Below are 26,697 nucleotides of genomic sequence, written 5' to 3' on the forward strand. Positions count from 1 at the left end.
AGAGGCCTTTGATAGTCCAGTAAACAAAAGAATGGAACTAAGAATATCCAAGTGTATCTGTTAAGCTGAACAAAGCTAGAAGGACTCAACTGCTACACATGACTTGGCTTTGAGAGAAAAATAATGTCCAAGTCAGCAAGACTCCCCATGCTGTAGCAGATGTTTCTTGAAATCTAAATATGGCAATCAGAAAATACTCTGGAAACAGAACTGCATTCCCAGGCCTTTGACACAGAAGGAAATCAATGTAAACCTTGTATTGCTGATAGCAGACAAGACTAGAAGTAAAAACCTTTCTGTTTGGCATTTCATGTCACATTATGCTATTCAAATATCAAATTTACTTAAAGAATAATATATTTAAGAAACAAAATTATCAAAGGACATGATTCCAGCCTTCCAAGAGGAAGGCATAAAATAGAAGTATCTCTCTATTCCACATTTCCCCTTGTTCTCCACTGAGTTCCTCTCCACAAAAATAGCTGCTTCTCAGATTCTTATGTAGTTTTCAGAAAAATATGTATGTTTATCTGTGTATATTGATCCTCATTCTCCCTACCCTACCCCTTCATTTCAGATTTATACAAATGGAGTCGTATTCGCTCTGTGCTTTTTTCCCACTTAATATTTCTCAGAAATATCTTTGTCAACATCATTCTTTTAAAAACGGCATAGAATTCCATGTTTTGTATGTATTATGATTCAATTTACCAGTCATCTGTTGATGCACAACTAAATCACTTCTTTTTTTCCCCCTCCATTGCAAAACATTTTGGAGTCAGCTCTCTTCTAAGCTAAATTTATAGCAGTGGAAGTGGGGAGTCAAAGGGATGTGACTTTTAATTTTGGTAAATATTCTCACTGAAGGCAGTGCCAATTTATACTTTAAAAACATACATGAGGGGGCCTCTCTCCCTACACTGTTAGCAACATTAGATATTATCATTTTAATTTTTGTCAGACCTATAGGCTTGAAAATGGGGTCTTTTTGCTTCAGTTTGAAGCATTATTCCACATTTATTAGTCATGTATATTTGTTACCTGTCCAAATACTTTACCTGATTTTTAATTGGCATTTTCAACATTTTTTATTGATACATTAGGGCTTTTTGTAAATTAAGAAAGTTGGCCCTTTGTATTATATGTCATAAAATTGTATTCTCAGTTTGATATATATATATATATATATTTTTTTTTTTTTTCGGTTGTTTAAACACTGAACATTTTTAATTAGCTGCAATTATCAGTCCTTTCATTTGTTGGCTTCTGGTTATCGTACCCTGCTTAGAAACGCCTTCCTCACTCCAAAATCATAAATAAATTCACCTGTCTGTTTTTTCATTCGTTGTTGTTGATGTTGTTTCATTTGTTTTTTACATTTAAAACTTTGGTCTATGTGTAATTTATTTTGGTATAAGGAGTGAGGCTAGGGATCAAATTATTTTTTCAATTGCTCTTCAATTGTTCTTACACCAATTCTACAAATAATCAAGTAGAAAAATGACTGTAGGTCAAGGCAGGAAGTAATCATTGATATAGCCAAGATATTTAGTTAGTACCTCTGTCCCTGGTTTGGTCCAGCTGGTCCTACTATTGGTTAGGCATTATTCTCTCCATTTTATTTGTAGGTGAGACACAGACTGAAATTTTTTAAGAATCCACGAATATACAGTCAGGGATGAAGACTTGATATGAACGTGGATCTGACTCAGTCCAAAAACCCAAGCAATTTCTTCTTCATCACAATCATTATGGGAATCTAAAGGAAGGAGAGGATTTCTTTACAAAATATCCTGGAAAGCCTTCCCAGAAGGGCTGACCTTGTTGCTGAGCTTGAAAATGGGATAGAATTTGGAGACTCAGGAGAAAGCTGAGAACCTGGGGTCACACGTGTGGATGGGAAGGGTGTCCCACAGGTCAGTTTGCTGGAAGAGGAGAAATGGAAGGGGAGGATAGAAAAGCAAATTATAGTCTTGAAGGCCAGGACAAGGAAGTTGGGCTTTAGCATGCCAGAGAGTGTTTTTCAAGCATGTGTGTGTTTTGTTTTATGTCTGCAGAACCTTCTTTTCCAAACAAAGTCTTAAGCAGAAAATCAAAATGTGAAAGATGAAACAAGAGGCCAGGTTTGGTCGCTCTTAGGTTTTTTTGACTGGGAAGAGAAGAGATCAAAGGTCAATTGGAGAAAGTTTTATTGTAGCCATGTGCGGGGGGCGGGGCTGAAGCCTAAGCGTGGCACAGCCTGGAACAAAGGTGGGAATACAGTGTTATAGCTTTTTGGGAGGGGGGTTGGGGGAATAATTGTTGGTGGGTAAGATAGAGAAGTAAGGAGTTGAGCCAGGGGATTGGTTTGCTCAGGGTAGGATAAGGAGTTGATGTCAGGATAAGATAAGGAGTTGACGTCAGGGAGGTTATTATGTTATGGAGAATTTGTTTTTGTCCTTGCTCAGACTGTTACGTTAGCTAAGAGTGGGTTTTATGTAAACAGTCACGTCCATTGTGGGAGAGCTTCCTGCAATATTTATTATTAAGGGTGTGTTGTGTATGTGTTGGGGGTGGGGAGTTTTGCCTAACACTCTCCTGACTCTTTCCCCTCCCTGCTGCTGTCTTCTCAGTAGCATGTAAGAGAGGCTTTGCAAACTGTGATGCTCCTGCAAAAATGTCTGCCCTGGGTAATTAAGGAGACATTAGAGGTTCCTGAGCCCAAGGACAAAAGGGTCCTAGTTGTGAAGAAGTAGAAATGATAATCATGAAAATTGACAACATCCATGGAGTATCCCATACATCAGGTCTCTGCTAAGTGCTTTACAAACATTATCTCATTTAACCTTTGTAACAATTCTTACTCAGTACTTATCATTGCCATTTTAGGGATGAGGGAACTAAACTTAGGCTGAGTAACTTGGTGAGTGTCACAGATCTAACAAGCAGGAAAGTAATGATTTGAAATAAATGTTAGCAGTAGGCTTTTTAAAATTATTTTGCTCAGATCTTAGATGAGTTCATAATATCTGACCAAGATGATTGCTGAGGATGGCCCAATTTTAACAGAGTTAGAAAGTTGTCTGGTTTTGTACTTTTTGGGTTGGGAGATGGATATGATGCAAAGGAAACTTGCCCAAAATATATTGGGAAATGTTCCAGGTCTGAGAATGGCTGAGTCATTTGGTCAATGGTTCCTCTTGAGTGATGATAATGCTGATTTATTGTTTCCTATTCACAGACTTTTAGACCTGGTAGGAACATTAGCATTAATTAAGCAAGCATCTTTATTTCACAACAAACTACACTTTGGTCTAGTTAATTTATAATGTTTCTAAAAATAAACTACTTTAGAAACAAATATTTCTAGCCATTAATGAGATATTAAAAATGGAATGCAAGGATGCAGATGATTACAGGGTCCTGGGTAGAGTGTTAGGGTAGGATTGAAGGTGGGAAGGTAGTTAGGGTGTTATTAGTATTGTTAGAAGTGTTAGTAATGGACATCTTTTAATTAATCTACTCTCCCTCCTGGCAGTAAACTCTTTGGATTAGTTTTTTAGTATCTCTATCTGAACTTGTTAGTACATAATGGGTGTTAAATTTTTTTTTAATTGATATATAATCCTGTATTTAGCAGCACCTTACACAGAGCTAGAAAAATACTTCCAGAAAATTCAACATTTTAATATTTTATATAGCCTTTGAATATTTGGTTTCTATTGGCTAGTATGTTAGGTGTAAGAATTGGATACCATGCCTGCAGATATATTTTGTTTGGTCAGCTCTGTGTTTAAAAAAAAAAAAATTTTTTTTTTTAGCACATTTAGTCAGATCTTGCATTCTCTGGTTAGCCACAGTCACCAATACTTCCTATTGCCTTACAATATTCTTCATGCATTTAAATTACTTACTTATTTGTGAGTGCTGACCTAGATGTTTTACCTTCATCTCTTCACAAGAACCCCACAAGGAAGATGTTTCTATCTACGTTATTAAATGGAAACTGAGGATCAACAAGTTTATGAATTTTCCAATCACAAAATTACTAAGAGCCTTGAAAGTGATTCCCTTCCAGTTTCATCATTAAGATAGCTAATGAGGCTGCCACTGTCCCAGTAGTTTATAACAAGGCGGAAGAATCAGAAACATCTGTGAGCTTTTAGAAAGATAGATAGATAGATAGACAGACAGACAGACATATGGATAGATAGATAGATTGCTGATCCCTACCCCCAGGAGATTCTGATTTAGTAGGCCTTGGAGGGGACCCATCTGTATGTTGCAAAGTTTCCCCAGGTTATTCTAATTTAGACCTCTGATTAAAAATTCCTCAGCATGGTACCCCTTGAAAGGCACTTTCACAAATATTCTCATGAGTTTTTCCCCACAGTTATCTACACTGATAGCATTTTCTCCTTGTCAGTGACAAGAAAGGTCAATTACCCCAAAACTTAGGTCTTCTGATTGGTTGGTCCCATCATGTCATGAGACTTGCCAGCCTTGTCAGCATCTAGCTACTCTCTGCAGAGCTTAGAGATTTAAAATAATAACAAAGGCTGTAGGAATGGGGGAGAGGTGTCCCATGGTTCTGAAACCGTTTTACTATTTTCTCTTTCTTCTAGAATATTTTGAAAAGTCAAGCGTCTACCTAGCACTTACAGGCTTCCATGATATAGGGCACCTCCTGTCCTAGTAGGAAATGCCTAGGGCAACATTACAGAAACACTAAGTCAACCCTGACAGGGACTCTAAAATTAAGTGGGTATATTAAATACAATCTAAGCATTGCACATTTTGGGTGATATAATTACTGTACATGTGAAGCTTGTTTTGAAAATCTGGAATGGATATTTTTAAATACTTAATAGCAGGAAGAGCTGGAGATTTTGTAGACTATAATTACACACAGTTGTATGAAACAAAGGAATGAATCCAATAGCATTTTAATGATGAGACTATTTAATATAGGCCTGAGGTTTTTTTATTTTCCTTCCCTCCTACCCAACACTTCCAGCAACATTTCAACTTCTCATCTCTTTTGAAATTAACTGTCTTTAAAAAATAATCTCTCAAGCATTCAAAGTATCCCACCTTAGGGTCTATAAGTTATTTGGATATAAGATGGTCAAGGAAAAAGGGTCTTCATTACTTACACAGTAGTATCAATCAAAAATCTTAGGTTAAGGCTCATACCCTGAAAAATTTTTTAAAGATTCATTCATCAAGGCTAGTCCAAGTTCTTGACAAATCCTGGGGATGTAGTATAAACTTCCTGTAGGCTTCACACTGTGTGTTACACTTGTTACACTGCGATGCCCCACTCTTCTGGTTTACCCAGGACTGAGCGGTTTCCCAGGATGCAGGGCTTTCAGTGCTAAAACTGGGAAAGTCCTGGGCAAACTGGGATAAGTTGGTACCCCTAGTTCTTGATAGACAAAAAATGAATGATATAATTTTGGGCCACTGGGAGCTTATATTCTAATGAAGCAAACAGATGCGTCTACAGGAGGTGAAGAAATAAGGCAGAATTAAGGAATGGCTATAATAGAGGTTTGAGTAGTCAATTGGAGGAGTCTAGAGGATAGAACAAATAGTTCTGATTTTAAAAGATTTTGCCAAGAAAATAGAATTTAACCCATATTTTAAAAATGGGTGTTAGGTTGAAGGAATAACTTGTGCATTAGAGAGGCATGAAAGGTTTTTGTTTTTAGAAATGACACAGTCCTCTCAGATGTGCCTGGAGTCTAGACAAGAGCAGGAATGTAGTCTGGGCAGGTGAAGGGCTTTCACCCTAAATGAAGGGAGGCTGCTCAGACCAGGTGCTCCCATTTGCATGCCTCTTGTGGGCTCCAAACTGCACCTCTCACGTAACTCATAACCACTTTGTAAGGTGTTGTGGTAGGTTGAATCATGTACTCCAAGAAACACATGTTCTTAATCTTAATCCACATTCTGGTGGGTGTGAACCCATTACAAATATGACTCTTTGAAGATGTTAGTTTTAAAGTGTGGCTATCTGAAGCAGGGTAGGCCTTAATTGGATTACTAGAGACCTTGTAAAGAAAACCCAGAAGTCAGAAAGGAAAGGCCTCACCACGTAGCAGGAGGCAGAGATGCAAGCTAAGGAGCCCAGAGGATTGCCAGCTGCTTGCACCAGAATGCCAGTCTTTGGGGAGGAAGCAAGCCTCACTGAAATCTTCATTTTGGACTTCTAGCCTCAAAACCATAAGCAAATAAGTTCCCCTTGTTAAGCCACTGTTACCGTGTTGTGATAGCAGCTCTGGCAAACTAATGACACGTGAGGAATATATTCCTACCAGGCAGCCATATGACACAGTGGTTGAGCACTTGGCAGTCTTGGTTCTGCAGCCTCCGGCGGTGTGCCCTGAGTACACAATGTCAGAGGAAATCCCTAAGTGTTCTTTTCCCACCTAGCCAATGAGAGAGGATCTGTTCTTAGGATTATTGTGCTTTGTGCCTGGCACGTGGTGCTAATTCAATAACCGTAACTGTTATTCTTATGCTCATTACCTGAGGCATACTTAAAGTGATCAAGCCTCATGGCTACTAAGTAGAGAAGATGACATGTAACATTTCTCTCTCCAGAGGTGATATTTTATCCTTTGTTTTCTTTGTTTTTTATTTTACAACTCTTTACTCTCCCCAAAATGAAGGGAATGATCTGATGTGTACTTTTAGGAAGATGATTCTGTTGATATTGTGAAAGATGCATTGAAGGGATGGGACTTGAAGCAGAAAAATCATACTGGAAGCTATTTAAAAAGTTTAGCTGGGAACTATCGACAGCAGAGGTAGGAAGGGAGGTGGTGGCTGGATCCATTTGAAAGGTAACCTTAACAGAAGTTACACATCTTGACTTATGCCAGGGTAAGAATAAACAGGCAATGCTTCCTGGGAGTTCTAAGCTAAGGGAAGAGAGAATTTGCAAGAATGATGAACAAGTCTAATCAAATCACCCTTAATCTCACTATCAGTTGACATAATATAAACTCTTTTCCATGCATTTTTAAAGTACTAAAATGATTCTGTTAGTACAATTTTGAATCTTAGTTTTTCTTTTGTATTCTATCAGTATCTTTCCATGTCAAAAAAAATTTCTAACATTATGTAACCTTCCTTCCAATCACGAACATTTTAAAAGTGTTGCGTTTGTGCCCCCTTACCTCAAAGTCTGCATAGTATTTAATTGCTAAATTTTGATTTTCTATAATCAGATTCTCAATAATATTGTCTGATTAACCAACTGACACCAAAGTGGATTTGTGACTCTGAATCTTTTTTTTTTCTAATCATGTTTTTTTTTTAATTGTGTAATATAACATATACATAGAAGTGATAACTTCTGAATCTTTATTGGTCAAAAAGTGTCTTCTGAAATCTTAAAGATTATGCTGTCTTAAAGGTATTTTATCCATGGAGTCAATATGAACGTTTCAACTGGGAGCAAATGAAGGGCAAAAATGTCTCAACTGTAGTTGCTGATGAAGTCTTCAGCATTTCCAGTTCTCAAGCACTTTGTGAATTGAAAACCCTAGTCTGCAAAAGCAATGCTTGGTCTGTCTGTAACTTGAATGATGTTCATTGAATCAGCAAAACATTTATTAAGCAACTGCTGTAAGTGAAGGCCTCTGCTAGATTCTAAGATTAGAGATGAATTGAATATAGACTTTGCTCTCCAAGGCAGCCAAAGAATTGTTTACAGTGGAAATTCCAAACTGTGCCTCTAAAAATTCTGATTTAATAGGGCCTAGAATGTGGTCTGAATTTGCATTTTTAACAGGCCCTCCAGGTGACTCTGATTCTCATGCAGGTGAGAAACACTCTTAACAACCTGTGGATTCTTATCTGGCTGCAATATACCAGCTGTGGGACCTTGACAAAAGTTACTGGTCACTCAAAGCCTTGGTTTCTTCATCTATAAAAGAGAAATAATAATTATCTACAATATAGAGTTATGAGTTTAATTTGAAGGCAGCACCAGTACATATTGTGCAGGGTCCCATGCAAAATGAAAATACAAGGCCCTTTGTTAAACTATTAAGAATTTCAAGGGGGCAACACAGAACATTGAGCCAAGTATGGGGTCCTTCTAAGTGGCCCTGTGCCGCTATCAGATCATACTCCCATGAGGCTGGCCCTGATTGAAAATATTATTAATATAAAATATGTGTACAAATACATACATACACAGTGCTCAAAGAGTGTAGCTAACTTTGTGTAATACAGTATAATGTTCCACCTGTGGGAGTGAGAAGTTTTATCAGGGAGGTGATGCCATGCTAAGCCTTCAAGGATGGGAACGTGACGATACATGGATGTGGCTGGGTCAAGGCACCCTGACAGAGTGAGGAGAAACCAGGGGCTTCATCAGGCTGCTGTACGTGGAGGATGTACCATAATGTCAGGGGAGTGAGTGTTTGAAGATTAAGGAAATAATGAATGTGAAGGAGTTTGGGATGCTGTCACTACAACAGTTCACTGGCCGATGGGATACAAACCGGGGCCCAGGCAGATTTGCTGGATTGGTGCCTTATCGACCACCAGGGGGCATAATTGGTCCCAGTAATCTTTTTTCCAAAATACTAATTTTCGTGTAAGATTTGGGTCAGTCCTATAACCTGAGGAGATTGAAATCTACCCTAGTTCTGATCCAGAGATCCGCTGTCCTTGTTTTATATTTATATGTATATATGTATATATTTATATATATATTTTAAGAAGCATGCTTTAAAAAAACAACAGGAAATTAAACTTATTTAGTGTTCATTATAACCCAGCACTTTTATAATCATTTTACATGTGTTAATTCATTTAATTCTCCCAACAACCCTATAAGGTGGCCCTGATATTATTGGCTTTTTAGAAATAAAGGAAGCAGATTAAGCAAAGAGTATACTTCAATATCCATTTCCCTAAAACCAAGAAGTAACCAGTCTTATAAAATTGGTGCATGTCTTTCAAATTTTTTTCTGTGAAAACAAATTTCATATATAGCTTATATTTTTAAGATAAATATAAATATACACAGTTGTTTTAGAAAAGTAGGGTCAAATTATATGTATTGTCTGCAGTTTTTTTACATAACCTATTAGGATTTTTTACTACATAATTACATGTAGATCTATCTTATTTAATGAACATGTTGCATTCGATTGTATTGGGTGTACCATAATGCATTTCGTCATTCCCCATTGACCATCTAGGTAATTTCATTTCTTTGCTATTTTAAGTAATAATGCCACAAACATCATTTGCATCTATTTTTGCTTTCTAGTACCAGAATTTCTTTAGGATGAATTCTCAGAAGTAAAATTGCTTTGTCAAAGGATATGCAGGCTTTAGATTTTGGTAGAAATTACCCGATTGCTCACCAATGATATAGGAAAGTCTTGTTTCTCTCCTACCTTCTCAGCTGTATTTTTTCTTTCTTTGTTAGAGGAAATGAGATTCTCCAAAGCCCCTTATGACTGATGTTTTGAATATAGTAAGGATGAGATCCATCCACCACTACTCTTGCCACTGCTCTTGACCCTGTGAAGGGCAGGCTATGATAAACACACAGCAGGTTTTTAACCTGTCTGATAAGAAGACTCTCCCCATTGGTGTTTTCCTATGAGCTACCAGAATATTCACATGTATGGCATGGGAAAAGGTGACACTGGAGCAACTTCTCTAATATAATGATAATTCTCCTGAATGGAAAAAATGAAAGACAAAGCAAGGACTAGGCAGCCATGACTCCAAGAAAGGGAGTTTAGGGAAAGATATCAGGGAGCTATTATAGTTAATAAAATGCGTAAAAATGGGTAAAAAAAAAAATTTATCTGCAAATAACTATATTTGAAATGAACACTTAAATTGACTTGCCTAGGAGTCCACAGCTACTTAGTGGCAAAATTGGTGCTGGAATCCAGGCCTTATGTCTTACTAGATATGTAAAATCTTTGTATGAATGGGCTAGCTATTTGCTTACGTTCACCAATGTTGCTACCAATGTTTATAGACAATTATATCCCAGGATACATTGAGAGAGAGAGAAAAAAGATATCACTTCTAACTGGAGACATTTAAAAAGCTTAATGAAAAAATGTTATTTGAATATGGATCTGAAGGATGGGAAGTATTTCAACCTCTAGCAATTGATAAGTGAAGGGAGGCTTCATAATTCTAGAGAAAAGTAGGAACAAAGATAGCAGGTGGAAAAAGCCAAACCAATTTGAGGAATTTTTAATCCAAACAGATGGGTTAGACTAAGATCGTAGAGAATCTTAAATAAGAGACAAGAGTTTTCTAAAGATTCCAGAGCTACCAGTGAATTGGGAAATACATAGTGATCAGCATTCTTGTTCTAAAATAAGCTAATATGGGCAATGCTGACTTCTGAGTAATTTTTCCAGTATTTTATTTTGCTAGAAGGAAAACTGATTGTGACAGCAAGATTAATTGCTTTAAAAATTATTTTAATTTTCACTTCCTCTCTTTTAAAACAGGGTAACTCAGGGGAAGTATGTTACCACAAATGTCCAGTTTCAGAAGGAGGCAGAAAGTTGATGTGAATATTCTAAATCTCAAACTATTTAGCAAATCAGGCAAAATGGCAGGGCTGCCACATCTGAGCATATGTGGTTAACTTGGGATTGATTACTGATGTAATCAAGGAGAACTTTCATTTGAAAATTCATACATTGGAAGAAAGCATTTTATCCACTTCTGACATGGCCCTCATCTTCCATGTCACGACAAGTAACTGTTGGGCTTGTTAAGAGAAGATCAGCACATGAAGGAAAGGTAACTGAGCCTCTGAGGAAACAACTTCTAAAAAGTACACCAAATATATTTCACCTCCTCCGCTATTGTTTCCATGTACAGTCACCTCTAAAGATGCGTTTTACGTCTCTGCATTTTCCATATGTACAAGTGTGACCCAACTAACATATCACGGAGTTCTGGTCACCAAAAACAGAGATTGTCATTGATGATATAATAATATGTGTTGCAGATGAAAGGATGCTGACCCTGTCTCCTGGGTAGAAAGGAACCTGTAGCAAGTCAAAGCCTGACATAAAGATGTGATTTTGCAGATTCCTGAGATGAAGCCAAATCTTAGTTATAGAGCTTTTAAGTAATGAGTCTATTGTAACCACCGAGTTATTTACTTTTCAATGTAAGGGTCTTGAAGTGCCTACATTTAACAAAGAGATTTAGGCGTTTTTATATGTGAGTGGTTACTATTTATAACAACCTTTTAGCAAGCATTGTTTTGAGATTAATGATTACATTCCCCAAGAGGTGACAAAAGTTTTTGAAGTTCGGATATCTCAAGGGAAACCTTAAGTAAAATAATCATAACAAGGACACTTCCTATGGTTCTAAGATTCAGAACAGAATGCTTACAGTTTTATAAAATGTGTAAATCAGATTTGGGGCCCAGTATCCCAACCAGTAGCAATGTAGATGGTTTTGTGGATGTTCACAGTCCTTCAAATGGCTGTACTACTCAGCTTCTTGTCTACAAACCCCACCTGGGTTGATAACCCCTTTTCTTCCTAGTGCAGTGTATGAATTTAGAAGGGATTCTATTGACTAGAACTAAATGCAAACTCAGAGGTAAAGACTCAGGTTTAATAAGCAAATATAAAAAGTGTACTCAAATTATATGGCTTACTGTTTTCTGCTCCCTTTCCTGCAAAGTCCGTTTGTAGGAAAATATCTTCCTCTAAAAGTAGACTCTCCTTCTTTATACCAAACTCTTCTGGTGCTGTCATGGCTATTACTAATCCCAATGTCAACCATTCAAAGTTGAATAAATATTTCCATTTTAAAGCTGAGAAAATGGAGCTCTTGTTAAACTGGTTTTTAAGTTGCAGAGCTGGGCATAGAATCAGGTTTATCCTTTTGAAAGCCTGGACTCTTTCTACTGTGACAATTTCTCTATGGTTTACAAATTTTTATTTGCATGATTTAATTTTCACAGCAACCATGTGAAAACAAAGATATTCTACACTCTATCCCCCTCCACTTGTTGCCAAGCTTCTGGAAAAAGAGTCTATACTCACTCTCTCTACTTTCTCACTTATTTACTCAACCCACTTCAGTCTTGTTTCCTACCCTATCATATCAGCAAAATCACTCTAATTGCTAAGTCCAGTGGATATTTTTACAGCCCTTGCATAATTCACCATGGTATTTACAACTTCTGACTTCCTTTGTGTCCTGCATTCTCTGGTAACTTTCTCTCTTTACCATTCTGGTCCCTCTTCATTCTTCTTTGCCAGGTTTTCCTTCCTGGTCCTTAAGTGTTTGTTGTCGTTGTCGTTGTTGTTGTTGTTGTTGTTGTTTTGGAGTGGGGGTGAGGGAATCTGTCCTGTCTTCTAAAATACATACTTTTGAGTGGTTTTATTTGCATCCATAGCTGGATGTAATCAGAGACCAACTAATAAGAGCCTTGTATACAATGATAAGAAATTTATTTTATTCTAAATCCATTGGCAGACTTTTAGGAAAGAGAGTGACATGATGGGATTTAAGAGGATAGATTAGAGTGAGTGAGACTAAAGATAGGAAGTTATGACAGTGTTCTAGGAAGAAAATCTGATGACTTTTACTGAAACTGTAAAAGAGAACTAAAACAGTGATTTAAGAGATCGTAAGATCAGGACTTTATTGATTGAAAATCGTAGGCAAGGAAGAGTTTGAAATGACTCTTAGTTTTTCTCTTGGATGATGAGTAGGCCGTGGTAGTGGTCAAGATCGGGGATATAGAAAAAGGCGGCCTTCATGTTTTGAGATATGTGATTGAGGTGTCTGTGCAAATCAGATGTCCACATCCACAAAAAGGAAGTGAGAACATGAATCTGAAGCTGGGGTAAAGAAGCCTTGATTAGACCTGAAGATTTGCAAGCAGTCAGCTTCTGCATGATAGAAGAAAGTATGGCTTGGATGAGGTCTTTGAAGGTGAACCTCCTGAGTGGAAATGTTAAAATGGAAGCCTTGCTTAGTGCACTCACACATTGCTTTGCTGTGTCAGCTGAGAGGGCCTAAAAGAAATGATGCCTTAATGATATCTAGTGGCCATATCTCGATTTCTAATACCTTTCTCCAAAAGAAACCAGAGCTCCTTAGAGAAATGGCTGATTGTAGAACCAGGATAGGAAATATACAAGATGAACTTGGGGTGTCTTGTAGTCCAGAAGGTAAGGAAGTGCTAACACACACACATTGGGGTATCTCACAGGAGCACAGGAGCCAACTGAAAGAGCTCCCAGTGGCCAAAGCTGGAAACAATTTGAACAACAAGATAAATAAAATAGTGTTGAACTGTAATGCAAAGTATAAAATAAATGTCCATGAGACCATACTGATAGCAATAATGATTAAATAAAGTGGGGGAGAAGACACAAATCTCTCAGGCAGAAGAATTCTAAATAAGTCTCTACCCTGAAGGAGGGAGAGCATAATTCCCTGCAAGTTGGGCTGAACAATGTGACTTCATTCCAAAGAGTACAGGATGGAAAGAGGGATATGAAAGGTTTACAGTAGAGACACTACCTCAGCCTGGTGGTCAAAGTCAACACCAACAGCCAAGTCATGTTAATAATATGTACCCTTGATATGATGTGATGAAAATGATACTGTTTTTCATCCTGATAACCCTAAACAAAATGAAAGAAAATAAGACAAATTCATCCTATGAAGTGCCCGACCGTTCTCAAAACTATCAAGGTCATCAAACAAGGAAAGTCTGAGAAACCACCACAGCTAAAAGGAGCCTAAGGAGATGTGACGACTAATTGTGATGTGGTTTCCTGGATCGGATCCTGGAACAGAAAAGGACATTAGGCATAAACTAAGGAAACCTGAATAAAATATGGAATTTAATAACATATCAATATTGATTCATTAATTATGGCTCATCAAAACATACCAAACTAACGTAAGATACCAGGAATAGGGGAAAGTGGGTGCATGGTATATGGGAACTCGACTATCATTTCAGTTTGTCTATAAATCAAATTGTTCTAAACACCTATTAAATGTAACAGAAAAAAATTGGACCCTTATAATCCTGGGTTAACAACATTTAAGGGACAGAGGAAGAAGAAAACAACAAAAGGGCTGACTAAAAATGACTGGCATGAGAGATGAGCAAACTGTAAGATTTGCTTATCACAGAAGTCAAGCCAGGAAGAAGGTGCAAGGAGAGAGTGTTTTACACCCATCAGACATTATTGAATTTCTGAGTAGGCCATGCCTGCGAGGTGCTCTACCCCCAGAATGAAGTCTTCCTTATTTTTTTAGTGCCTGAGAACAGCTCTGGTGCCCACCTGCTTGGCTCCTGCCTTCCTTCCCATATGCCCTCCAGGGAATCCTTGGAATATTTCATCTGACCAGAGCTGCCCTTCCTCTCCCCACGTTGTAAAGGCCTGAATCCACCTCCATCTCTGCTCACTCTGATTAGTGCTCATGAGCACATCAGAATCTTAACCATCGTCTTCACTAGCTTACAGGTCATTTGTCGTTTCATCTTAGGGGCAAATGATATTGTGGCCAGTGGCTCTTTATTACATAGTGGCAATTGTCCTTCTGCCCCCCTTAGATTAGTGATCATCTACCCCATCAATTAAAAAAAGTACCACACATGTAAACATATTTAATAATAAATTATATATATATACTATGCTTTTAATATCAATTTTTAAAAAGAAATTAAAACACATCTTAATGAATAACTTTGAATACATCTAGGACAGTGATCTTCAAGCAATGGTGCACACTTCCTAGGTATACAGCATGGCTTTCCAAGGATTATGTACACAGGGATCATTGTAAGACAACCAATTTCCAGATTCTCAATGTCTGTACATATCTGTCCTAAAGGTGCTTTAGAGTTTTGTAGTCAAGGCATTATGCAACATTCCCCTTTTTACCTCCCTTTTCATAACTATCCTTTTTCTACCTTATAAAAGATAGGCAAATGTCTTGATCATTCTAAACCATACTACATGATACATAGCCCCAAAGTGTAAAAACCAAGGTGCTAAATAAAACCAAGGGACAATGTGAAATTTTGCTGTCTTGGAGGACCCTAAAGACTGAAAGGTGGGGAGAAGGTAGATTGGCTAAGGAATTTGAGACCCAAGGAATAACACACAATGAGTTCCCCAGGTGTTCCTCTTATGTCATATACCCTGCACCGGATGCTAGAGATGTCTACAACCTAGAAATGGCAACAGGCACCGACAAAAGAGCCCTTCAAAAAAGCTTGTTTTCTCTATCCAGAGGACCAGGAAAGAGACAGCATAGTAAGAGAGAGTAATAACCACTCTATTCCCACAGACACCTTGGAAAAAACTACAGCCTCACCCCTGTCAGCAAAAGCTGAATGGGGAGCATAAATTTCCCCTCACCTGGCTGAGGAGTCATTCCTCCCCACCAGCAGGAAGGTGTCAGAGGGGCTGAGTGGGACACTGGGACTTTGACCACCTGTCAGAATTAATGAATACGGAAGGATAATAGATGGGGAGAGGTTGGAAAGTTGTTCAAAGAAATAATGGCTAAAATTTCCCCCAATTCAGCAAAAAAACCCAAATCTGGTTCAAGAAGTTAAGTGAATGCCAAACAAGAGAAAGATCAAGATAAAGAAACATAAGCTTCTTAAAGCTGAAGACAAAGAAAAAAAAATCTTGAAAGCTGTGAGAGAGAAAGGACACCTTACCTCTAGGGGGAGGGGAATTTGAATGACAGCACACTTCTCATCAGAAACCATGAAGGTCAGAAGGAAATGGGACACCCTTTTTCCAATGTTGACAGAAAAGAACCGTCAACCCAGAATTCTGTATCCAGAGAAAATATCCTTTAGGAATGAAGGGGAAATCAAGACATTCTCAGATGAAGGAAAACAAAGAGAATTTGTACACCAGCAGACCTACCCTAAATGAATTGCCAAACAAATTTCTTAAAACGGGAAGGAAATGAAAGAAGGAATCTTGAAATAAACAGAAAAGAACAACATAGGAAAGTAATGAGCAAATTCAATAGACTTCCTCCTCTTGAGTTTTCTAAATTATATTTGACTCTTAAAGCAAAAATTATAACGTCTGTTCTCAAGGTATGTACTAGAAATATTTGACAATTATAAATATGGAGAATAAAGGGACTTAAAGGGAGGCAAGATTTCTACACTTCACTAAAATGGTACAGCCACCCTGGAAGGTAGTTTGGCAGTTTCTTAAATGAAACATATGCTCCCCATAAACTCAGCAGTTCCATTTCTGGGCATTTATCCCAGAGAAAATAAAACTTAAGTCCACTTAAAAATAGGTACATGAATGATAGCAGCTTTATTTGTAATAGCTAAAAACAAAGAAACCCAGCTGTCCTTTAATAGGTGAATACTATTCAATATCATGGAATACTACTCAGCAATAAAAACAAACAAACAATTTACACACAATAGCTTGCATGTACTGGATGTATTCAATAGCATTAAACTGAGTTAAAATAGCCAACCTCAAAAGATCACACACTGTATGGTTTCAGTTATATATTATTCACAAAATGGCAAAATTTTAGAAAGGGAGAACAGACTAGTGTTTGCTAGGGATTAGGGATAGTGGGTGGGAGGGAGGTGGGTGTGATATAAAGGGTAGCACAAGGGGGATCTTTGGGTGATAGAACAGTTCTGTATTTTGACTGGTGGTGGTTATATAAAACTGTGTGTATGACAGAATAACACAAAATTAAACACACGCATTGTGCCAATGTCTTTTTCCTGGTTTTAATATTTACTATAGCTATGTAAGGTATAACCCCTGGCAAAAACTGGGGGATAGTTATACAAAACTTCTCTGTCCTATTTTTACAACTTCCCTTCACTCTATAATTATTTCAAAATAAATTTATGTTGTGCCCAGGTAATAATAATAATAGTGACAACTCCATAGCCTATGATCACATGGAAATGAAACAATTTTTATTTAATTTTTATATGTTGGGTATGAAGAGAGGCATAAAAGACTCTCAAACTTAAAAATATAAATGTTACATTAGGGTAAAATTTCATGAGCGAATTGGTGTATGCAGTAGGTTGAATTATGAACCGCAGAAAAATACATCTTCTTGGTCTTAATCCACATTCCTGTGGGTGTGAACCCATTTGTAAATAATGTCTCTGAAGATGCTACTAGTTAAGATGAACACAAACTGAGAATAAGAACTGAAGTCCTTATAAGCAAAAGAAATTGGATGCAGAAGAAAAGGCCACAGGGAGAAGATGGAAGTTGATGGAACCTGAAAGACAAAGAAGAGGACATCACTACGTGATGGGAAAGCCAAGAAACCCAAGGATTGTCAGCCGTAGAGAGTGCTACCAATCCAGGAGGAAGTAAGCCCTAGCCTCTGAAATCATGAGCCAACAAATTCCCATTGTGTAAGCCAACTCATTATATAGTGTTTGTTTTAGCAGCCTGGGAACTAAGCCAGTGTGGAAATAAGTTTTCAAGAAGAACAAAAAAACAAAACAAACACACAAAAAAAACAAAACAAGGAAGGTAATATCCTTCCATGCGTGTGTCTGTAAATGACTAATGGTGGGTATCCCATCTCTAGTGTATTGATATTTCATTGGATAACTTAAGAATGATTTAACAATTTTATTTTAAGTGTTGACATTCAAGCATTCACAGTAAATCAGAAATTATATTTTTTGCAAAATTTAAACTGGTGATAAAATTGTTTCCATGTCAACTTAAAATATGTGAATCGTGCATAGCTTTTAACAATTTTATGTAGTTCCAGGGCAGAAATCTTCAAACTTGCTGCTTTGGGGCATTCACACCCCACTTGGGAGAGCATTTCCCTACAGAGTGATTTTAGTTTATCCACATCTTGTCTCTGTTCCTGAACAAGTTGAAGCTTGGCATTTTCCTTGTAAGGTTCCCATCTTTGAGGCTGCTTTCTCATGTGTACATTCTGACCTGACTTCTTTTGCTCTTGTCTATCAATAAGATCCTGTTTTAGATTTTCTAGAAACTTAACAGAAATCTTTGGTCCACTCATATTTCCTCATGTCACACTTGTGGTGCGAAGCTTCCTTTTCAAAATATACTTGCACGCCTCAGTCTGATTTGAGAATGGCCAAACCGTGCACATGTGTGTTCAGTCCATGATCTGGCTCCAGACCTGAATAAAAGTCCTCCAGCTTTTATCTATACCCCCCTGACCATCTCGGTAATTGTGTGTTCAGAAAGGACTCGGTCAACATCTTCTGAACTTGTCTTAACTTCATAGAACAGTTTTTCTCAGAAGACATTGCTCTTTTTCTAACTGTTTCATGCCAGAGTCTTAGTGAAAGACAGTCATTCCTCAGCTATTGCTAATGATATTCTAAAATTTTTATTCAGAAAGAAACAGTTCCTGTAACCCACCAAATTATGGCTCCACATTACTTGATAATTTAACAACTGTTGTATCAGCCCAGAATTGGTGCTATTATACAGGAAATATGTTTTAGTTATCCTCAAGATCCTTAAAGAAATTAGAGAGCAAGAGGCAAAAGGAGTTCTGAGACCAAAAGGGAAATATTATAATATTGATTGTCTTAAGCTGTTTTATCTGAACCTAATGAAGAGCCAAGGCATTGATTTGGGGGTGTCTGATCTACCACTTTCTAGCTTGGCAAGGTCTTAACTCCTCTAAGCCTCAGTTTTGTTATATGTAAAGTGGTGATTATAGTGGTCCTTACCACACTAGAATGTGAGGCTTGAGAAAGAATATGTATATAATTCCTGGCACATAATAACCTCCAAAAGTTAGCATTTTTAAAAAGTTATTACTACCTAAGTGTTGAAGTTAAGTAATTTACTCTGTCATTGTTAGAGGTGACTTCATGATTTTCACAGGTACCAATATCAGAGCTATGGAATAAAATATTTAGAAAGGGCTAAAAATGAAGGTGTATATCTAGACCGTGAGTAGGAGAAAAATTAATATGATCAAATGAGCACTGTCTTAGTTTGCCAGGGCCACTATAACAAATACCACACCCTAGTTGGCTTAAACAACAGGAACTTATTATCACACACTTTGGGAGGTCAGAAGTCCAAAATTAAGACATCAGCAGGCCATGCTCTTTCTGAAGTCAGTAGCATTCAGGGGATGGCTTGCCTGCAATCCATGACTCAATCTCTGCCTCCTTCACATGGCCATCTGTCTCTTCCTCACCCTACTCCTGTGTCCAAATTTCCTCATCTTGTAAGGACTCCAGGCATATTAGAGTAAGGCCCACTCTGATTCAATTTGGCCTCATCTTTATAGGATTTTCAAAGATCCTATTTACAAATGGGTTCACATCACAGGGCTGGAGGTTAGGACTTGAACCTATCTCTGTGGGAATGTGATTCAATCTGTATCAGGCACTAATCCTGTCTCTGTCACTACTTGAGAGCACGAGTGTCTTATAAAGTGACGATTTTCAACTAGGTGAATACCCAGCTGTCTTTGGGCTCAAAAATGACTCAGGAAACATCAGCAATCCCCCTGCCAGCCCATACAGCCAATTATAATTATATACCTTGTACAAATTTATGCGGGGGGGGTGGAGGATAGGAGGGAGATCCCCTCCCATGGGCCGAGCCCCGGGTTCCCCCTTTGTTTCCTGAGCAACACAATGAGAACTGGTGTTATTGTCCAATTTTAGAAACAAGGACACTTAAATACTGAGTTGAAACAAATTTGAATCCAATCTACAAAACCATTGCCCTTTGCAATATAGGGCACAGTCTCCCTATTAGTAAAAAATGAAAATACTCAGTATATACATCTGCACACACACACTGAACAGTCGTAGGCTTGCATGCTACGTGTAGGTTAAGTCCTTATTTGCAGCATTGACATTGGTTGTCCGTCAACATTGATCTAAGGGTTCTAGCAGTACATATGCTTTCACAATACAGTGGTGCTGTGGGGAACAATTAAATGTCTGGAGCCTGCTAAAGATTATTAAGTGCTGGCAGTTCCCCTCTCAGGTAATTGCTTGGAGCCATAAAAGGACAGTTAAAGAGGTACTTCCATTTTAATATCATTTTCAAGAGATAAAAAGGATACTAAAATTCCATGGTGTCTAAATTTGGTACTGCTCTTTGGGAGATGAAGAAACTTTATAGTCCTGCTCTTCTTAATAAGGCATAATATCATGCTTCACAACTTCTTTAGTTAGAACTTCTTTTGGAGTAAATTGTAGAAGCTCCACAATGAAGGAGACTCTTTTCTAGTCAGAAGTGAATTCTTACACAGGAAGTGTGTAACCCTTGCAGCATACTTCAGTGACAAAGTTTCCAAGTGTCTAGGTTAATTTTTATCCAATGAAAGTTGTAATTTTTCAAGCCTGACTTGTGATGGTACTTAAGACTTCCTGCACTGTAAAACCTAGAGGATCTCAATTCATCAGTTGATTGTCCCTTCTCTTTTCTGGATCTGCACTCTCACCCTCTTCAGTCTTTCCTTTCTGCATTTAAACATGTTCATTTCTCTTGCATCTTAAAAATAAAAATCAAAGGTTTCTTTGGCCCCTGGGTGTTCATATACTTCTTTTCCCCTTCCTTTAGAGTCAACTTGTAGTTTTTTATTTTGTTTTATTTTTTAACCTATTTACTTCCCATTCTGTTTAAACATCCAGTGATTAGGCTCCTGCCTCTCCTTCACCCCTAACCCACACTCCCTGAAAGTGTTTCCCTACATTCTCAGATGACCTCATCTTGGCTGCATCATGGACCCTCTTCACCTCACATCTATCCTGACCTCCCTGTTGGCTTGGATATTCTGATCACTTCCTCCTGAACCCCTGTGATATCTCTCCCCTGGTTTACCTTCAACCATCTGGTCATTCCTTCTCAGTCTCCTTCAAGGTCCTTATATGTTGGGGATCCTAACTTCCCAGGACAGAGCTCTTTACACACACTCTAAGATGTGATGCCAGTCATTCCCAAGACTTCTACTTCTGCCTTTAAACTACCTAACACCCCCCACCCCCCAAACGTCCCTGGTCCACAGCTGTCTTCAGGATTCAGACTTCCGAGGTCCACTTGGCATATCCTGGATATCCTATGTGCACCTTAAATTCATTCTGTCCAAAGCATCTGCCCCCACCACACCTGTTCTTCCTCCAATGCTCTCATCTCAACCTGACTATTAAACCTAGAAACCTATGCCTCATCCTTGACTGCTAAACACAGCACAGTGTAAGAGCTAAGAGTAGGATTCTGGAAGCACACTGTCTGAGTTTGATTCTCAGCTCTCCTTCTTGTCAGCTGTATCATCATGGGCCAGATTTTTAACCTCTCTGAACCTCTTCTGTGAAATGGAGATCATAGTACCTACCATAAGGTGTTGTTATCATGATTAGATACGTTGACTTCTGTAAAGCATCTTGCTATACGTGTTTACCTTGTCACCTGTTTTAATCCTTGTTCTACATGGATCATAACACGTCCCTCTGTTTAAAGCCATTTAGAGTCTTCCATTGCCCTTACTATCGAGATTCCTCAACTTGTCTTTCTAGACCCTGTATGCTCAGCTGGAGCCTACCTCCAATACTCAACCCTGGGCAATAGAAATATCTTTGAACAAGTCTTCTGATCTCCCTCAGTGCCTTTCATATGCTTTTCCTTCTGAAACACTCTTTCCACAATTCCCAGCCCCCTTTACCTGGACAATTCCTACTTATTCTTCAGGTTTCAGCTTGGATGTCACTTCCTTAGAAGTGTGATTCCTGGACTAATTAGTGCCCAGCTATTAATCCCCACATCACCCTATGATTTCTTTTGCATAGATAGGTACTTCATTGTAATTTATTATAATTGATTCTTTGTCCAATTCTTCCCTTAAATGGTATTAGCTGTGGAAAAAGAGACTGTTTTTATTATTTTTCACCTCTCAACCTCATTGCTTGGACTGTCCTAGGTGCTGAGCAAATGAGCAGACAAGCACAAGCACCCAGAGTATCTTGGGAAGAACTTGAACTGAGTAAACAAGTCACATAAAATATGAACCAACCAACTCTTGGGGATCTGTGTAAAAAATACATATATACATATACATATACATATACATGGCTAGAAAATTCACCATCTGGCCTCAAAGGAGAAAAGGAATACAGAATACTTAATAGTATTAAATTTTGAATCCTCAGTAATGGGCGTCATTGCAGATTCAAATGGCCAGCTTTCAAGATAGATGTAAGATTGTCTGGGTCTGTGTTCCTCAATATTCCAAACCCATAGCTCTCTCTGATGAAACCAAGCAATTTCGTGCCCTCACCCCCGTCTTCACCACATTTGACAATTACTGTATAGGGTACATCTAGTGCATACTTCACAATAGCCAAGGTTTTATTTAGCTTTGATTAGTTACTATAAAAGTGAATGTTTTTTCGGACTATGACACCCTATACACACACCATTTTACCCACCCAACATCTCCCAAACCCCAGAGTTTAAAGTAAAATGGGACTCATACATTTCCTTAATGAAAGAATGTGCGCCTGAACTGCATGTGTTTTTCACTTTAGGAAGGTTCTTATTCTCAGTGCACTTATTTCCCTAACAATTGTGATTTCTAAACCAGGTGCAGTTACATGATAGACAACGTGATTCTACTGATGAATGGTGCATTGCAAAAAAAATCTGTGAAAGAGATTTTGGTGAAGTGCCACCCACTGGGCAGTTTCACGGAAATGGAAGCAGTCAACATTGCAGAGACGCCCTCGGATCTCTTCAATGCCGTTCTGGTTGAAACACCATTAGGTATGAGTACAAAAGCTGCCTGTGTGTGTTATCAAAGTCATCAGAAAATATACCTTCACTTTGTTGTGAATACAGCATCAAACAGATTTTGAGACGTGGAAAGGACATTAGGGAATCATCTAGTCCATCCCTCTCGTTTTCCTGATGGAGTGTAGAGAAGCTTGCTTGGGCTCAAATGTGAGCCATCTGAAGCAGCAAAGTCACTGGGGCTCATCTCCCACCCTCCAAACCTTTGTACTTTGGACCATGCCATGGCAAACAAATGATGGCATTTCTAACTTTTCAAAAACTTAATGTGCTAGCTGGGTTTTATATGATGAGTTCCTCTCCTATCATTTTTAACTTTTGTCTAAATAAGATTTCATAGAGGAAGTTTAGGGAGGGCGTTTTTCTGAGATGCTCTGGAGTGTATGTCTCATGACCTGAAGCAAAGATGAAATGAATGTTAATTTTATCACTGAAAATAGTTGTATGTTCAAAATGTTAAAGGGTTAGTTTTAGAAGCATTATTTAATATTGTCAGAAAATCTGTGTAATAGCAATTTGCTATTATACAAAATCTGTTCTAGTTTGCTAATGCTGCAGAATGCAAAACACCAGAGATGGATTGGCTTTTATAAAAGGGGGTTTATTTGGTTACACAATTACAGTCTTAAGGCCATAAACTGTCCAAGGTAACACATGAGCAATCGAGTACCTTCACTGGAGGATGGCCAATGGTGTCTGGAAAACCTCTGTTAGCTGGGAAGGCACATGGCTGGCATCTGCTCCAAAGTTCTGATTTCAAAATGGCTTTCTCCCAGGACGTTCCTCTCTAGCAAGCTTCCTCCTCTTCAAAACATCACTCACAGCTGCACTGAGTTCCTTCTCTTTGAGTCAGCTCATTTATATGGCTCCACTGATCAAGGCCTACCCTGAATGGGTGGGGCCATGCCTCCATGGGAATATCTCATCAGAGTCATCACCCACAGCTGGGTGGGGCAAATTCCAAGCAAATCTAATCATCACCAACACATCTACCCCACAAGACTACATCAAAGATAATGGCGTTTGGGGGACACAATACATTCAAACTGGCACATTCCACCCCCTGGACCCCAAAATGACATTATCTTTCCAAATACAAAATACATTCATTCCATCACAGTATCACAAAAACTTAAATCATTTCAGTAATAAAAGTTAAGTACAAGATCCTATCAAAATCCATTACAGGCATGGTGGGTCCTAAGGCAAAATTCTCCTTTAGCTTTGGATCTGTGGACTTAGAACAAGTTATATGCTTCCAATATACAAAGGAGGGACATTCATAGGATAAACATTCCCATTGCCATAAGGAGAAAGAGGAAGTACGTGCCCTTTAAAACAAAAAAAAATTTTTTTTTTTTTGTTATCATTAAGTACCCAACACTTCGGTGGCATAGCATGGTGGAAAGAGGGCGAGCTCTGGAATTAGACAGATATGGATGCGAAGCCAGGCTGATGACCTGGGCAATTCAGTTTTCCTCAGTTCCCTTATTTTAGAAATAATGGGGTCTTACTGTAGCACAGTTTTGAAAGCTAAATAAGACCATTTTTGTACAACTTAGTGCCTGACACATTGTATGGCCACAAATAGTAAATATTACTCTTAAATAACGGAGACTTCAAAAAGTAAGTCTTAAGTGAATAGTTCCAAGGTGCTGTGAGGATTAAATAAGCTAAAGTGTATCCAGTGCTTGGTGTGGGGCTCTCGTGAGTCAAGTCTTAATAAAGAATGCCTCCTATTGTCATCATTACTGTTAGCCTGATCCAGTCTAGATTGCAGCCCCAAGGACTTCCATCAGGAGTGAGCACAAGGTGATGTGTTTGGGAGACACTATTTTTTACAGTTTATAATCATGCTTTTGATTAATTTGTTTTTCATAACTTCTGCTTTTAGCTCCATTTTTTCAAGACTGCATGTCTGAAAACATTCTGGATGCACTGAATATTGAAATACTGCGCAATAAGCTGTACAAGGTAACTGTCCCCCCAAATATTGTGACTTTCTTTGTTTGACAATATATCAATAACTAGAGTTCTTTATTAATAGTTGCTTTGCCCATTAGCCAGCTTCTACAATGAAGAAGTTATGTATATTTGTAATATAGCTCATACAGTCCTGACCTGTCTTCTAGTTAAATACATACTTGTCTTTCCCCCCAGCTAGCAAGATTTCTGGAGAGGAAATAACATGCCCTGTTGTTATCTGCATCCCTAGCTCCTTGTACAGTACCTGGAACAAAAAAGGAGCTCCTTGGATGGATGGGGGTGGGGGGGTGGGGGGAAAGGGGTGGGAGATGGAGAGATGAGTGGGGTGAACCGTAGCAATCCATTTTTAAAAGCAACCCAACATACATAGTGATCCTTCTTTTTTTATTCCGGTTCATCTCTGTCCTTGATCCTCCAACAGATTCTCTAGATCTTCCAATTCAGCTGCTCACACAATGTTAATCTACTGACCGTGTGCTGCATGTTGGGAGGACCATCTTGTACACCACATGTCATACACATCACTTTCCATAATCTGTCCAAATGTCTGTCTGGACTGTGCTGCCACCATTTGAGTAATTCTATATTATGGGCCAAGCAAAAGATGTCCATTTTCACTCCTACAACCATACCATCCTTGGATTCTGTCACAGGAGTAATTGAATATATAGTATGGTATAAATGTATATATGTGTGCATATGAAATACAGGAACACACAGTCCCCCAAAAGCATTGTACTACAGGCAGGTTTCCTTTTATAGAAAGACTTCTGAGTTCAGAGGAGGCATCCTTGAGGTATATCTAACAGAATGTACTGTTCTAAGCAATTTAAACATATGAACTCTCTCTACTCAGCAAAACTGAGGAGTTTGTACTATCCCTTTCCTCAGATAAGAAAACTGAGGCATGGAAAAGAAAGGTTTACTTAGCATAAGTCTGTTGGCTACCAAGTAATAAAGTCGGGATTCAAACACAGGCAGTCTGGCCCGGCAGCCCAACTCCTGCCTTTCCAATATATCCACATGCTCAAAGCCATCCCAAGTGTGTCTCCTGGGCGCTAAGAGAGACTAAATGTCAGCAGAAGACCAGTTATTTTCTGAGCTTGATTCTGGATCCTGCACATAAAAGAGCTCAGCACTCCTGTTAGAAGAGCAAGACTTACTCATGTGCAATAATACAAGAACCATGTAGAAAAGGGCTTGTTGAGTAATTATAAGGTGTGGTAAGTATAATTGAGTTTGTTCTTTTGTGGAGTTCTTTTTTAGTCTGTGCAACATGTTATACTGTGAAAGTTTGTACCAAATGTATTATAAAACATCTCCCTATGGGAGAAGTAATTCAGTTTCCATTAAAACATTTAATAAACCATGAAAAGCTGATCTAGAAATTTCCAGAAGGAAAATATATTCATTTTATTTTATGGTCTTTCTTCTTTTTAAGTCTTACCTTGAGGCATTCTATAAATTCTGTAAGGATCATGGTGATGTCACAGCAGACATTATGTGCCCCATTCTTGAGGTAAGAATGAGTCCTTTTTTCTTTTTTTATGCCAGATAATGTGCTTACACACTTCATTTAACCTTATTTCTGTTTGTTTTCTTTAATCTTAGAAGCTCCTTTATTTAGAGATAAAATAAATATATTTTATCATATACATAATTTGAGGTCTTTAGTTAAGAGTGATATGTTCCAAGTTTCTACATAGAGGAGTTATTTTGGAATTAGGACAAAATAATGCTTCAGGAGTTTGATCATTATTCATTTTGATAAAGAAAGTAGATTATAATTAATCAAAAATTTAGTATACTGCAAGCAATTGGTAGACTATAGATACTTTTTTAATAATCAGAGTCCTTCTAGTAAGAGTACATTAGGCAGCCA

General features: G+C 38.1%; 1 protein-coding gene across 5 annotated transcripts in view; it reads left to right on the top strand.

The window, feature by feature from the left end:
- ATP6V0D2 (ATPase H+ transporting V0 subunit d2) overlaps positions 1-26,697 on the top strand; it is a 56,709-nt gene that overhangs the window by 19,675 nt on the left and 10,337 nt on the right. For all 5 annotated transcript variants that reach the window (XM_037802342.1, XM_037802343.1, XM_037802341.1 and 2 more), the window contains 3 exons: positions 22,624-22,802; positions 24,724-24,803; positions 26,257-26,334. In XM_037802342.1, the coding sequence (XP_037658270.1) occupies positions 22,624-22,802; positions 24,724-24,803; positions 26,257-26,334 (337 nt within the window). The remainder of the gene's footprint in view (positions 1-22,623; positions 22,803-24,723; positions 24,804-26,256; positions 26,335-26,697) is intronic.

This window comes from Choloepus didactylus, chromosome 14 (genome assembly GCF_015220235.1).
Source record: "Choloepus didactylus isolate mChoDid1 chromosome 14, mChoDid1.pri, whole genome shotgun sequence".
NCBI lineage: Eukaryota > Metazoa > Chordata > Mammalia > Pilosa > Megalonychidae > Choloepus > Choloepus didactylus.